The 15,891-nt window shown below is 50.1% G+C and overlaps 1 protein-coding gene across 1 annotated transcript; it reads right to left on the bottom strand.

Moving 5' to 3' along the window:
* Window positions 1-495: 495 nt before the first annotated feature.
* Window positions 496-15,098, bottom strand: SLC35F6 (solute carrier family 35 member F6). The gene is made up of 6 exons (XM_081854941.1): window positions 14,882-15,098; window positions 9,328-9,403; window positions 7,748-7,919; window positions 4,826-5,038; window positions 4,092-4,202; window positions 496-2,673 (listed from the first exon to the last, which is right to left on the bottom strand). Exons 1-6 carry the CDS (start codon window positions 14,956-14,958, stop codon window positions 2,204-2,206), a joined length of 1,119 nt encoding a protein of 372 aa, XP_081711067.1. The 5' UTR covers window positions 14,959-15,098; the 3' UTR covers window positions 496-2,203.
* Between the last annotated feature and the right edge of the window lie 793 nt (window positions 15,099-15,891).

Below are 15,891 nucleotides of genomic sequence, written 5' to 3'. Positions count from 1 at the left end.
ACTGCCTTGCCGTGGCGAGGGGCTTGAATAACTCAGAGAAGCTATCAGCTCTGCTGTGCAGGGCCACCCAAGATGGACAGGTCATAGTGGAGAGTTTTGACCAAACATGATCCACCTGGAGAAGGAACTGACAAGCCACTCCAATTAGAACTGGATATGGAACAACTGATTGGTTCAAAATTTGGAAAGGAGTACGGCAAGGCTGTATATTGTCTCCCTGCTTATTTAACTTATCTGCAGAATTCATCATGCGAAAGGCTGGGCTGGATGAATCCCAAACCGGAATTAAGATTGCCGGAAAAAATATCAACAACCTCAGATATGCAGATGACACAACCTTGATGGCAGAAAGTGAGGAGGAATTAAAGAACCTTTTAATCTTGCCACTCCCCCTTGTCCCAACCCCCAAAGAGAGCTCTGGGCTCATACATGCCATCAAAAGCCCACATGTTAAAAAAAAGAGGTTCAGCCAGTCTTGTTTTTTTAGAAACGGCCTTAAGATCAGACAGTTTTTATTGGTGAATAAATGCATTCTTGTTCATAGTCCCAAGGCAAAGACAAGCCCATCCCTCCCTCTCATCGCCCATAGCACCGAAGTGGGTCTGCTCAGCACCTGAGAACTTTGTCGAGGAGATGGATCCTGGCTGCGCAGCTTAGACCAGCTGTGTTCGTGGCTTGGATGCTAGAGAGAGGGGTGCCCTCCATACGACCGAACCCCAAAGTGGCACCAGAGAGCCCTCTTAAGTCCCCTACAACTGGGCAAGACTTCAGCTCTCAACTTCACCTTGCTAGCAGTGGGAAATTAAGAGGTCCCAGGACTCGCGATAGCTGGGGGGGGGGGCAACACATTTCGCAGGCTCCGAACAGAATCAGGAGAGGGTTGAGGAGTGAGCTCTCTGGGCCCCCTCCAAAATGCTCGGAACGAGGGGGAATAATCCGTCACATGAGGGATGAAGGAACCGGGGTGCTGCCTTCTCTTGAGTATGCTAAGGGAGCATCGATGATTCCTTCAATCCCCATCACTCAGCTCCAGCCTTAGGAAGAAGCAGAGACACTGTTGTGAACACCCCAAAAGTGGACAAGGCAGCAGCAGCGTCATACGTGGGGGCATTCCTGGGGTGTTCCCTTCCCCACAGCTCCCAATCGCAGCTACGTGATCCGTCGGGGAAGGAGCCCCTATCAATGGGTCCCCCCAGTAATTTTGGCAGCCCAAAGCTGATCTGATAGGCAAGGCCCAGAGACCCGCCGTGCCACAAGGCAAAGGACTCTCACAACTGTGCCCAGTGCCACTGGTGTGAGGGTTGTGAAGTGATTCCCATGCCACCGATTTGAACTCTAGCCTCAAGGGGCCCGATCTGCGGCATCGCCTCCTGCAGAACCCCAAGTGTGATAGAAGCACGGGAGGCCTAAGAAAAAGATGCTCATTTGCTTTTCTTAGGGAGGTTTGGAACAGACCCAGTGGGGAAAAACAACATCGAACTGCCAAGTTAGAGCAGACTTCATCAGCCTGAGACCCCCTTTCGAGATGTTTGGGGCGACAACTTCCACCCGCCGCAGCCCAGAAGGTGCTGCTGCCCGAAAGACCTTGGAGGCGGCCAGCCTGGGGGAGGTTAGACTTTGTTGCCGCATCAGAGGGGATTCTGGGAAATAGTTCTGGACTCTGGGCATCTGTACCACTCTGGGCATCCTTTTGGGCGGGGATGAGAGCAAATAGAAATATTTTGTTTAGCAGAAGGGGCAGAAAGAGGGAATTGCTTCCTGGAAAAGATTGTTAGGAAACCTCCCTTATCACCTTTGGGTGAAGGAAGTTGAGGGAAAGGACGAAGTCCCGGAAGGCGTTAGGGGTCCCCACAAAGCATTCAGTCTGGGAGTCGAGCTGCCCAGAGATGTCTCACAGGCCGGTTTCTGAGGGCCTACCAGCAACAGGAAACCCTCAACCAATTGCTTAAAGCAGGCAATGTCAAGCTCACGTTGCGTCTCCTGCTCCCATCAAGGCCAGGGACGATGAGAGATGTGGTCAAGCAAAAAGCAGAGGGCATTTCCTTGGCAGTTGCTCAAGGAGCCAGGTGGCAGAGCAACGTCTCGAGATTTCACGGCAACGCAGACCCCCAAACCAGTCTCGTGCTCCAGCCTGAGAAGCTGGCCAGCCCGCCCAACAGAGGTCTGGCCAAGCTCTGGAGCGGGCAAGGACGCTGCTTGGCGGTCAGCTGTCCCCGTTGATGGAGGCTCCATCTGCAGCCAAGAGGCCCTCCCTATCCGCATCTGCATCTGCCGCCCTCCTCCAGGGCAGCCGTGCCAGCAGGGGCTGGTGGAGGCCGTTGTAGATGGCGGCGCCCAGCAGGAGGATGAAGAACCCGAGAATCTGGAGGGCATGGAAGACCTCCCAGCCCACAGCCAGGCTGACGGCCCAGATGACCACGGTGCGCAGGCTGTCTAGCACCATCCTGGTGGTGGCGCTGATCTCCTTGGTGACGCTGATGCCGGCAAAGTTGAAGAAGGCGATGCTGCTGATGTTGCCCAGCAGAGCCACGGCGATGAGCGGCGCCCGGCCGATCTGGCAGAAGGCGTCCAGGGCGTCCTCCAGGACGCGACGCGGTCCGCTCCCGAAGCTGCCCGCTGGGATGAAGTACATGGGGACCAGCAGGAGGGAGAGGATGAGGAAGCCGAAAAACCCTGAGCAGGGAGGAGAGAGAGGTGCTCAGAATGGGGGACGTAGGCCATGGCTTTCCATCAACTAACTGAACGAGAGGTGTAGACTGAAACAATGACCCTCCCACTGTATGGGCGATCTATCCGGAAGATAAATGGTATTTCGAGGAGTTAGTGATCTGACACGGTTATCCTTCCTGCTTCTATTCCTTCCCCCTCCCTGTCTCTTGTTATCGTATTTTTCGCTCTATAAGATGCACCAGGCGATAAGACACACCTAGTTTTTGGAGGAGGAAAACAAGAAAAAAAAATATTCTGAATCCCAGAAGCCAGAACAGCAAGAGGGATCTCTGCGCAGTGAAAGCAGCAATCCCTCTTGCTGTTCTGGCTTCTGGGATAGCTGCGCAGCCTGCATTCACTCCATAAGACGCACACACATTTCCCCTTACTTTTTAGGAGGGAAAAAGTGCGTCTTATAGACGAAAAATACGGTAAGTTCTTTGATGGCATGAGAACAGCCTTTAATGTCCTAATCAGTTAGTAAGGAGGAAGTGATAGGGCTGGGGACCTTCTTTGATGTTGGATGTAGTTTTGAGAAAGTGAGGCATTGGAAGAGGGTGGCTATTGAATGAGCTGCATGGAGCCAGTAATGAATGATCTGCACATAGCCAGAACAGTGGTACCTTGCTTCTCAAACGCCTTGGTACTCAAACAACTTGGAACCCAAACACTGCAAACCCGGAAGTACAGTCATACCTCGGGTTACAGACGCTTCAGGCTACATTTTTTTGGGTCATGGACCTGCCAAAACCCGGAAGTACCGGAACGGGTTACTTCCAGGGGTTGCGCATGCGCAGAAACGCTAAATTGCGCAGAAGCACATGCGCAGAAGTGCCGAATTGCAACCCGTGCGTGCGCAAAAGCGCCGCTGCGGGTTGCGAACGTGCATTCCGCATGGATCACGTTTGCAACCCGAGCATCCACTGTAAGTGTTCCTGTTTGCCAACTTTTTTCGGAAGCTGAATGTGCTCCCTTTTGAGTTTTACGCTTCCAACTTGAGTGCCACACTTCCGTTTTGAGTGTTACTCTGAGGTCTGTCTGTTTTCGCTATTTATTTTGCATATTTGTTTTTGCGGCTCTATTTGTTTTGTTTTTGTTACTTTGTGGAACCCAGTTCAGCTACCGAATGATTGACTGTGTGACTGGTAGTTATTTTTCTCTTTGACATCTGGTGGGAGGGTGTTCCACAGGGCGGGTGCCACCACCGAGAAGGCCCTCTGCCTGGTTCCCTGTAACTTGGCTTCTCGCACCGAGGGAACCACCAGAAGGCCCTCAGAGCTGGACCTCAGTGTCCGGGCAGAACGATGGAGAAGGGAGCGAAGTCCTAGAAATAAAAGACAAAGCCCCCGATCCGCTTCCCCAGCACCTGTTTGCTTGCTCACCTTCCGTGCCCACAGCCTGCAAGGGGTGCACATTGTGCTTGTAGACAAACTTCTGTTCCAGCACCATTTGAATGGCAACAATCACTTGGGCCATGATGATCAGAAGGTCCCCTGCAGGAGAGAAAAGGGGAGTCTGGGCAGTTCTGAAAGGGCCTGGCGCCCCCACTCCCCCTAACCTTAACCCTCGCAGACACAGATAAGTATGTGACCTGGCATGTGGAACTCTTTGCGACTGCCACTAGGAAAATAAGAACAAATTACATAGCCAAGGTTGCCCCCAACTGTAGAGGAGATGAATTTATTTGACCCTGGATTCAAAACCTGCAGGACCAGAGATTCACCGGAAGACTGGAGTAAATTTACATACTATTTGAAAAGTAATTGTGATGGACAGATTTAAGCTAGTTGGTCTGCAATAAGTTTTGTAAAGTGAATTATTTGAAATATTGCAAAAAAGACAATGGAGAGAATTGTTAGTTAAAGATAAGGTAATATGAAATAAAGAAATGCATAATAAGCGATGAGAACGGAAAATCATCAGAAGCGTTGATGGAAGTCCAAAAAATATTGTATAAGATGTGAAGTTCTGTTTGTACCCACCAATTTGAGAATGACAGAATTAGGAACGGGAGAGAGAAGCAAGGACCCCGAAGGAAAGGAGCGCTGCAGGAGGCCAGCAGAGCAGCCCTCCTGGTATTGGGGACCCCCCTTTGGCTCTCCCCACCCTGCCGTACCTGTGATGACCTCGCTGAGCTTGTGCTCGTGGTCTCCGTTGCTCATCAGGTCTGCCAAGCCGACCACCACCAGCCCCACGATGGTGATGAGGATGCCCAGCCACTGGCTGAGCACCAGCTTCTGCCCAAGGAAGGCCACCGAGAGAAGGCCAGTGAAGATGATCACGGCTCCTCGCAGCATCTGGAAGCTGGATGCGCTGGTCATGTTCAGAGCTGGACGGGGGGGGGGGGGAAGAGGGGCGGAGGAGGAAACAAGAAATAATTCAAGGATATTTAGTACCAGACACACACACGGGAAGAGTTTGCCCTGGATTGTTTTGGAGGATGGATGGCGGCTAACAGATTGAGGTTGAATCCTGACAAGACAGAAGTACTGTTCTTGGGGGACAGGAGGAGTATTTACAGAAGTAGTGTTTTTGGGGGACAGGAGGCGGGCGGGTGTGGAGGACTCCCTGGTCCTGAATGGGGTAACTGTGCCCCGGAAGGACCAGGTGCGCAGCCTGGGAGTCATTTTGGACTCACAGCTGTCCACGGAGGCGCAGGTCAATTCTGTGTCCAGGGCAGCTGTCTACCAGCTTCATCTATTACGCAGGATGAGACCCTCCCTGCCCGCAGACTGTCTTGCCAGAGTGGTGCATGCTCTGGTTATCTCCCGCTTGGACTACTGCAATGCGCTCTATGTGGGGCTACCTTTGAACTTGACCCGGAAACTACAACTAATCCAGAATGCGGCAGCAAGACTGGTGACTGGGAGCGGCTGCCGAGACCATATAACACCAGTCCTGAAAGACTTACATTGGTTCCCAGTACGTTTCCGAGCACAATTCAAAGTGTTGGTGCTGACCTTTAAAGCCCTAAACGGCCTCAGCCCAGTAGACCTGAAGGAGCACCTCTACCTCCATCGTTCAGCCCAGACACTGAGGTCCAGCTTCGAGGGCCTTCTGGCGGTTCCCTCACTGCGAGAAGCCAAGTTACAGGGAACCAGGCAGAGGGCCTTTTCGGTGGTGGCGCCCTCCCTGTGGAACGCCCTCCCATCAGATGTCAAAGAAATAAACAACTATCTGACTTTTAGAAGACCTCTGAAGGCAGTCCTGTTCAGGGAAGCTTTTAATGTTTGATGAATTATTCATGTTATACAGCTGTTCAATAGGGGTTGTTTTTAAGTCTGGAACAGATCAATTCCTTTTGCATTACTTTCTATGGGAAAGCATGCCTCGGTTTTGGAACACTTTGGTTTTGGAACGGACTTCCGAAACGGATTACTTTTGAGAACCAAGGTACCAAAGTAAATAAATTTGAAATTTCCCCTCCCCTCTCATGTTTTTATATAAAAATTAATAGAAATATATAAAAGGATGAGAGGGGAAATAGAAGGGGGCCATGGGGGCATGCAGTGGGAAACAGACAGAAGACCTATCCTGAGTAAAAACCCCACTCTAAAACTACTGGGAAAACTGCGCTGACCCCTAGTTTTTAAATTGCTGCAGCAACATCTGTGTGTCCCCCCAAAAAAGACCGTTAATTTTTACTGGCCCCCTTTTAAATTTAAAGATCTGCAGAGCTTGTGTTTGCTTAGCAAGGAAAGAACAGTGTCAGGACAGGCTGGTTTTACGCTTCCTTACCCAGTCCAGGCATAGGAAACTGCAGTAATAATAATAATAATAGTAATAGTAATAGTAATAGTAATAATAATAATAATAATAATAATAATAATAATAATAATAATAATAATAATTTATTATTTATACCCTGCCCATCTGGCTGAGTCTCCCCAGCCACTCTGGGCGGCTTTCAATGAAAGGTTAGAAACAATACAGCATTAAATATTAAAAACTTCCCTAAGCAGGGCTGCCTTCAGATGTCTTTTAAAGATAAGATAGCTGCTTATTTGCTTGACATCTGAAGGGAGGGTGTTCCACAGGGCGGGCGCCACTACCAAGAAGGCCCTCTGTCTGGTTCCCTGTAACCTCGCTTCTCGCAATGAGGGAACCGCCAGAAGGCCCTCGGAGCTGGACCTCAGTGTCCGGGCAGAACGATGGGGTTGGAGACGCCTCTTCAGATATACTGGACCAAGGCCGTTTAGGGCTTTAAAGGTCACCACCAACACTTTGAATTGAAGAAGAAGAAGAAGACTTTGGATTTGATATCCCGCCTTTCACTCCCCTTCAGGAGTCTCAAAGCGGCTGACATTCTCTTTTCCCTTCCTCCCCCACAACAAACACTCTGTGAGGTGAGTGGGGCTGAGAGACTTCAGAGAACTGTGACTGGCCCAAGGTCACCCAGCAGCTGCAGGTGGAGGAGCGGAGACGCGAACCCGGTTCCCCAGATTACGAGACTACTGCTCTTCACCACTACACCACACTGGCTCTCTTGCATTGTGCTTGGAAATGTACTGGGAGCCAGTATAGGTCTTTCAAGACTGGTGTTATGTGGTCTCGGCAGCTACTCCCAGTCCCCAGTCTAGCTGCCGCATTCTGGATTAGTTGTAGTTTCTGGGTCATCTTCAAAGGTAGCCCCACATAGAGCGCATTGCAGTAGTCCAAGCGGGAGATAACCAGAGCATGCACCACTCTGGCAAGACAGTCCACTGGCAGGTAGGGTCTCAGCCTGCGTACCAGATGGAGCTGGGAGACAGCTGCCCTGGACACAGAACTGACCTGCACCTCCATGGACAGCTGTGAGTCCAGAATGACTCCCAGGCTGCGCACCTGGTCCTTCAGGGGCACAGTTACCGCATTCAGGACCAGAGAGTCCTCCACACCCACAAAACACTACTTCTGTAAATACTCCAAATATTAAGAGACGTATTGCAAGCATTTCTGCTCCTTCTTTCCTCGAGAAATATGAGTTTGTGAGAGAGAGAGGTTCCCAGCAGGGTTCTCCACACCCCCAAGTTTTTGCAGAGGTGAAAGCAACACTTACCCACATACATGAGGCTAGTCCCTGTCATGTCGCACAGGGCTGGAGCCAGGAAAAGGAGAGGGTTGTAGGACTGAGGGGGGTCCATGGTGGGCTCTGGCCTCCGCCGGTCATGGCAGAGCAGAAGGTAGAAGACAGCCAAGCAGGAGAACTCGCCCAGGAACATGCCCACGGCCTAGGAGGGAGGAAAGGGGGTCTGGTTCATGACCAGTAGCAGATCAGCAACATGATTTCCACAGTCCAGCGGGTCGCTTCCAACTCTGCAGCTCTCTGCTTCTAGGACAGGGCTGAGCAAACTTTTTCAGCAGGGGGCCGGTCCACTGTCCCTCAGACCTTGTGGGGGGCCGGACTATACAGTCATACCTTGGGTTGAAGTAGCTTCGGGATGAATATTTTTGGGTTGCGCTCCGCGGTGACCCAGAAGTAACGGAGCGCGTTACTTCTGGGTTTCGCCGCTTGCGCATGCGCAGATGCTCAAAATGATGTCATGTGCATGCACGGAAGTGGTGAAATGCGACCCGCGCACGTGCAGTCACGGCTTACGTTTAGTTCAGGATGCGAAGAGGGCTCCGGAACGGATCCCGTTCATATCCAGAGGTACCACTGTATTTTGGAGGGGGGGGGGGGAATGAACAAATTCCTATGCTCCACAAATAACCCAGAGATGCATTTTAAATAAAAGCACACATTCTACTCATGTAAAAACATGCTGATTCCCGGACCATCTATGGGCCGGATTGAGAAGGCGAATGGGCCGGATCCAGCCCCCAGAACTTAGTTTGCCTACCCATGACCAAGAGCAGGGGTCAGCAAGATTTCCCGGCCATGGCAGATTGTCGGTGGGCCAGACTGCCGCAACATGACGCCGGAAATTGCATCTGCACATGTCTGTGGTGCTGGAAATTGCTTCTGCGCATGCCCAGACGCCAATAATCGTGCCTGCACAGAAGCAATTTTCGGTGTCTGGACATGCGCAGATGCGATTTCCAGTATCTGTGCGTGCGCAGACGCAATTTCCGGTGCCACTCGGCGAGTCCCTGCGCCACACTGCGCCAGTTTAGGGCAGCATGCTGGGGACTCGCCGAGCAGGTGGCTTGGTTCAGGGGCGGCTTGTGGGCCAGTAAAATGGTCTTCGTGGGCCACATCTGGCCCATGGGCCGCACGTTGCCGACCCCTGACCAAGAGGATCCCTCTGCTGATCTCGGCACCCGAGAGGGTCTGTCGGGGAGGAGACTTTCAGGTATGTGGGGCCTGATCCATTTACATACCTGTCAACTTTCCCCTTTTTTAATGTGAAATTCCCTTATTCCGAATAGGATTCCTCGCAAGAAAAGGGAAAAGTTGACAGCTATGTCATTTAGGGCTTTGAACACTGACGTGAGCCCCCTAAATTGTGCGTAGAAAGAAACCGGCGGCCAGCACAGCTGATTCAAAACAGGTTTTATGGGATCTGAAGGGAGCCCCTGCCAGCAACCTTGGCCATTTGGGGGCAGCACCCCAGGGCCAAAATGGGCAGATACACAATGAAAGGAGGATGGAAGCTCTACGTTACGTGGAAGCAGGCAGAGTCCATCTGGCAGTACCTGGAGGAAGGGATGTTGGAAGGTGTGCTCTTCGCTCGTGGAGTTGCATCCTCGCGCACTCAGCCTGTCTGCCCACCTGAAAAAGAGGGGCATTGGTTAGAACCCCCCACATGCACCTCCTTGGGCTTCCATCATCATCATCATCATCATCATCATCATTTACTATTTATACCCCTCCCACCTGGCTGGGTTTCCCCAGCCACTTTCGGCAGCTCCCAACAGAATATTAAAAACATGATAAAACATCAAACATTAAAAGCTTCCCTAAACAGGGCTACCTTCAGATGTCTTCTAAAAGTCTGGTACAGTCACACCTCGGGTTACAGCTGCTTCAGGATGTGGACCGCCGAAACCCGGAAGTACCGGAACAGGTTACTTCCGGGTTCCGGCGGTCGCACATGCACAGAAGTGCTAAATCACGCTTTGCGTGAAAGTGCCAAATCGCAACCTGTGTGTGCGCAGACTCAGGGTACGAACGCTGTGGGTTGCGAACATGCATCTTGCACGGATCACGTTCGCAAACCGAGCGTCCACCGTAGTTGTTTTCTCTCTTTGACATCTGGTGGGAGGGTGTCCCACAGGGCAGGTGCCACTACCGAGAAGGCCCTCTGCCTGGTTCCCTGTAGCTTTGCTTCTTGCAGGGAGGGAACCGCCAGAAGGCCCTCAGTGCTGGATCTCAGTGTCCGGGCAGAACGATGGGGGTGGAGACTCTCCTTCAGGTATAATGGGCCAAGGCCCGCCCCCAAAGGTGGAATCTGGGGTCTCACAGATTTCAGTACCTTAGAAACCTCATAATCCTTGCTATAATATTTTAGAATGCATATTTTTAAATGCTGCCTTTTGAATTATTATTTTTTTACGTCAGTTTGTTCTCACCTTCTTAAAAATCAATTAATTTTAGAGTATCAAACGGTATACCAGGTCTGTCCAAAACAGAAAACATGGAAGTGTTTCAGCAAGGAAACTGAGCAGACAAGTCCAAAACATTTGGAGGGCACCAGGTTAGGGAAGGCTGGTTCCTAACAGCAGCAGGGTACCTGGAGGCCTCCCAGGTATGGAACCCAGCAGGACGGGGTCCCAGGGGTCATCTAGTCCAACCCGCTGCAAAGCAGAAATTGCAACTGAAGAATCGTGAGCTGATGGTTGCGTAGGCCATTGCTTTGCCTTTGCCTACGAAGCACCTTCCTGTGTCCTGGAAAGGAATTGTTTCTGTGCCGGCTCCTCGTTCCATGCCTGGACTTGCCCCCGAGCCGAGGAGCAAAGGCAGGGGCATCTGTCGGCTGACGTCACGCCAAGCGCCTGCCAGGTTCCTGGAACCGGAGACCTGAATATAACAAAGAGGGCAGAGTCTGCAGCAGATCGGATGTCCGGCCTGCCACTCATCTCTGCCAGAAATGAAAGGCAAGGAGATGCTCCGCGTCACAAGGCTGCTCAAGACGTCTCTCAGGGAAAGCTTGCAGCAGTTCCTCAGCCGTACGAACACGGCTCACGGATGCTGAATTCGAGATTCCGGCATTGTACGGGGTTGGGCTGGATGACCCTCGGGTCCCTTCCAACAGTTCTATGATTCTGCGTTCTTCCTCTACGGAGTCACTGCCGTCCAAAACAATTGGTGGGTAACTAGCTTGCTGAAGGCTGGTTTGGGGAGGGTGCAAGGCTGGATTTAGGCTGGATGAGGCCCTCAGCTCCTGAAGGTAATGGGCCCCTTTATATGTCCAGCTGTCCTTTTCCAACAACAAATGGTCGCTGTTTTTTTGTGTTGAACACAGTCGTACCTCCAGTTGCGGACGGCATCCGTTATGAAGATCCGGCGGTATCCCGAAGTTCTGCAACTGGAGGCGCCACTTCTGCGCACGTGCGCGGCACGGGAAAACGCTTCTGTGCATGCGCATGGTGCATAGGACACTTCTGCGCATGGCATGCGTGAGCGGCAAAACTCGGAAATATACTTCTAGGTTTGCCGCTTTTGCAACCCGAAGTTTACGTTACCCGAGGGTAACGTAAGCTGAGGATCTACTGCAGGGGTAGGCAACCTAAGGCCCATGGGCCACAATAACAACAACAACAACAACAACAACAACAACAACAACAACAACAACAATTTTTTATTTATACCCCGCCCTTCCCGGTTCTAAAACTGGGCTCAGGGCGGCTAACAACAAATTTAAAACACTTTAAAACACTTAATTGTAAAAGCAGAATAAAATACAGTATAAAAACATGAATAACATGAATCCCCAGGGCTAGCTGGCTGAATTGGTCCTACTTGGGCCAGCGAGGAGGCCAGGGGAGAATTAGCTGTGGGGTCTCAGAGTGGGTATTCTTCATAAAAGGGGAGGGGGAAGGAATATCAGGCTGAATTCAAATTAAAGGCCAGGCAGAATAGCTCTGTCTTACAGGCCTGACGGAAGAAGGTTAAATCCTGAGGTTAAATCCACAAAGCGGCCCACGGGAGTCGTTTAACCAGCCCCCGAGCCGCCCCTGAACTGAACTGACCGCTTGAGTCCCCATGCGCTGCGCTAAACCAGCGCAGTGCAGCACCTAAAATCCTGTCTGCGCAGATGCTGGAAATTGCAGGCGCGGGCGCTCATGTGCGCACACAATCCGGACCACGGAGGGATGTCCGCTGGAGTGAACCAGCTCAGGCGAGGTAAACCTTGCAGACCCCTGGTCTACTGTATATGCTATATGGTAATTTATGGACCTAACAGGTCCACACACACAAAACACTGTTGCTGTATGTAGGTTTTATTTCATTTGTTTTTTATCTTATATTTTGGAAATGTTACTTTCTTGTGCTCCATGATCACTGCAGATGGTGACAGCAGCCACGAAATTAAAAGATGCCTGCTTTTTGGGAGAAAAGCAATGACGAACCTAGACAGCATCTTTAAAAGCAGAGACATCACCTTGCCAACCAAGGTCCGTATAGTTCAAGCTATGGTTTTCCCAGTAGTGATGTATGGAAGTGAGAGCTGGACCATAAAGGAGGCTGATCACCGAAGAATGGATGCTTTTGAATTCTGGTGCTGGAGGAGACTCTTGAGAGTCCCATGGACTGCAAGAAGATCCAACCTCTCCATTCTGAAGGAAATCTGCCCTGAGTGCTCACTAGAAGGACAGATCCTGAAGCTGAGGCTCTAAGACTTTGGCCACCTCATGAGAAGAGAAGACTCCCTGGAAAAGACCCTGATGTTGGGAAAGATGGAGGGCACAAGGAGAAGGGGATGACAGAGGACGAGATGGTGGGACAGTGTTCTCAAAGCTGCAAACATGAGTTTGACCAAACTGGGGGTGGCAGTGGAAGACAGGAGTGCCTGGCGTGCTCTGGTCCAGGGGGTCATGAAGAGTCGGACACGACTAAACAACAACAACAACAACAACAACACCTTAGAGACCAGCTAAGTTTGTTATTGGTATGAGCTTTCGTGTGCATGTACACTTCTTCAGATACCAATTACAAGCTTAGTCCATGGGGTCATGAAGAGTCAGACACAACTAAACGACTAAACAACAACAAATTTTGGAAATGTACATCCAGTTTTTCCCCTTTAATTTTTTGGGGGGCCCCTAAGAGAGTGGGGCCCTAAGCTAGAGCTTGTTTAGCTTATATGTAAATCCGGCACTGAGAGTGGTCTCTGGACTTTGCCTCTTCACTCCTAGTGCTTGTAAACACGGAGTCGGCGTTCGTAGGGCTGCAGGGGTTTCGAAACCTGTGGCGTTCTGGGTTTCTTGCCCCTCCCTCCAGACCAAAGCAATGACTAATCTTTGTGTTCCTGGGGGCTGCTTCTTGCAAAATCGGGAGCTGAGTAAGCGAGCGAAAGATGCACCGTCAGGAGAGGTCCACATTCTGCTGGCGTCAGGAGAGGTCCACATTCTTGCTGCTGCTGCTCAGATGGCTGCCTTTAGATTTCATACAGCAGTGCGTAGTTAAACTGTGGAACTCCCTGCCACAGGAGGCAGTGAGGACCAGCTTCAAAAGCGGATTGGACAAATTCACGGACAAATTCTCACCTCTTAGGTGTTCTTATATGCAACGGCCGCAGCTCGGACTTTGGTGGCAAAAGGGTGGAAGGAACAAGAAGCCCCGACAATAACGGACTGGCATTACAAGCTACAAGAATTTGCTGAAACAGCACAGTTAACAAATACCCTGAGGGGCAACTCAAAACAAAAAATTATCGAAAAGTGGGATAGATATAAAACATATGTTCAAAAATACAGTAAAGGTTCGCTATCTATGCTAGCGTTCGATTGACGTTGGAGTGAGACTGAGTTGAGAAACAAGACTAAGAGCACGTATTGATATAGGAACATATTAGATAATATGTAAAGAAATACACAATAATAAGAGCACATTCATTTGTAGAATGAAGACACTTTAGAAGACATCTAAAGGCAGCCCTGTTTAGGGAAACTTTTAATGTTTATTAGGTTACTGTATTTTAGTGTTTTGTTGGAAGTGGCTGGGGGGACCAAGCCAGATGGGCGGGGTATAAATAATAAATTATTATTATTATAAATTATTATAAAAAAGGAATATACAACGGGAAAGACAGGAAGTCTAGTGTGTTGGTATGTATATGATTTGGGGGAGGGGAAATTGTTTTTGTTTTTTCCTCTTTGCTCTTTCTTTTTATTTTTGTTTCATTTTCTTTCTAGGTGTATATAACTTTTGTATATAATTTTTGTATACATCTTATAGTAAGTCCTGTAATGTAATAGGACAACGTTTATCGATGTAACATAAGAATGTTAACAAATAAACGGCCTCGGTCCAGTATACCTGAAGGAGCGTCTCCACCCCGGTCACCTGGGTCCAGCGCCGAGGGCCTTCTGGCGGTTCCCTCCCTGTGAGAAGTGAGGTTACAGGGAACCAGACAGAGGGCCTTCTCGGTGGTGGCACCCGCCCTGTGGAACTCCCTCCCACCAGATGTCAAAGAGAAAAATAACTACCAAACTTTTAGAAGACATCTGAAGGCAGCCCTGTTTAGGGAAGCTTTGAATGTTTAATAGGTTATTGTATTTTAGTGTTTTGTTGGAAGCCGCCCAGAGTGGCTGGGGAAACCCAGCCAGATGGGCTGGGTATAAATAATAAATTATTATTATTATTATTAATACAGTGGTACCGTGGGTTAAGTACTTAATTCGTTCTGGAGGTCTGTTCTCAACCTGAAACTGTTCTTAACCTGAATCACTTTAGCTAATGGGGCTTCCTGCTGCCGTCGCCGCGCCGCCGGAGCACAATTTCTGTTCTCATCCTGAAGCAAAGTTCTTAAGCCAAGGTACTATTTCTGGGTTAGCGGAGTCTGTAACCTGAAGCGTCTGTAACCTGAAGCGTAAGTAACCCGAGGTACCACTGTAATAATAAAATGCAAATTCAAAAAAACACAAAAAACTGCAACAAGACACCCCCCCCACCTCCTCCTTCCCCAAATCCTGCCCGCCTGGACCCCTCGCCCCAGCATCCCCCGCCTTGGAAGGGACCCCCAAAGGCCATCTGGAACACCCCACGAGGAGGAGAAGGCAGTGGAGGGGGGGGACCCGGACTTACTTGGCCGAGAGGGTGTTGATGGAGCCGGTGACCAGCATCAGCCCGGCTAGGAAGAGCTGGTACTTGGTCCAGGCCATCCTCGCTCCGCAGCCGAGCCTTGATCCAGAAATAAAATGAAATTAAACCGCCCCGGATCCGCTTTGCAGCTCCGGTACCAAAGCAGCTGCTCGGCTCAGCCACAGCCCGGGCGCGTTTCCTCCTAGGCAGGTCACATGACCGCAGCCAGTCAGCTGACGGGGGGGTTGGGGGAGAGCGGGGGGGGGAGGCTCCCAAATCTGGGGACCGCCCCCCTGGTGCCAATCACCGTGCAAAAGGGAGGGGGCCACTCCTCCAAGCTCCCCCCCCCCTGCATACACTTGCAAACTCTGATTTTTATTTTTTTTGCAATTCCTATTTTTGCAAAAGGCAAACGGGGTGTCTCTTCCTGCCATTCTATGAATGCAGCAAAAAAACACACCCCAACTCGCTTTAAATGAATATTTTTAGAGGTGCGGGCGGGCTGTGTCCTGTTAACGTTATCGCAGGATGAGTGCTTTTAGTTAATAATGGACTTCGTTTATCTCCTGATGTATTTTAAATGTAGCAATGTGTACTTTTCTAGAATGTTACAGATAGGTAGCCGTGTTGGTCTGCCATAGTCAAAACAAAACAAATTCCTTCCAGTAGCACCTTAAAGACCAACTAAGTCAGTGTATCTGAAGAAGGGTGCATGCACACGAAAGCTCATACCAAGAACTGACTTAGTTGGTCTTTAAGGTGCTACTGGAAGGAATTTGTTTTGTTTTTCTAGAATGGTAAGCTTTGGTTGCCATCTGACTTTTAGAAGACCTCTGAAGGTCTTTTAGAAGACCTCTGAAGGCAGCGCTGTTTAGGGAAGTTTTTAATGTTTTATTGCTTTATTATTATTATTATTAATATTAATATTCTCTTGGGAGCTGCCCAATGTGGCTGGTGAAACCCAGCCAGATGGGCGGGGTATAAATAATAAATTATTACTGTTACTATTATTA

This window comes from Podarcis erhardii, assembly GCF_964252035.2.
Source record: "Podarcis erhardii genome assembly, chromosome: 3".
NCBI lineage: Eukaryota > Metazoa > Chordata > Lepidosauria > Squamata > Lacertidae > Podarcis > Podarcis erhardii.
The sequence above is the reverse complement of the archived record's forward strand: the minus strand, read 5'-3'. Positions and strand labels throughout refer to the sequence as shown.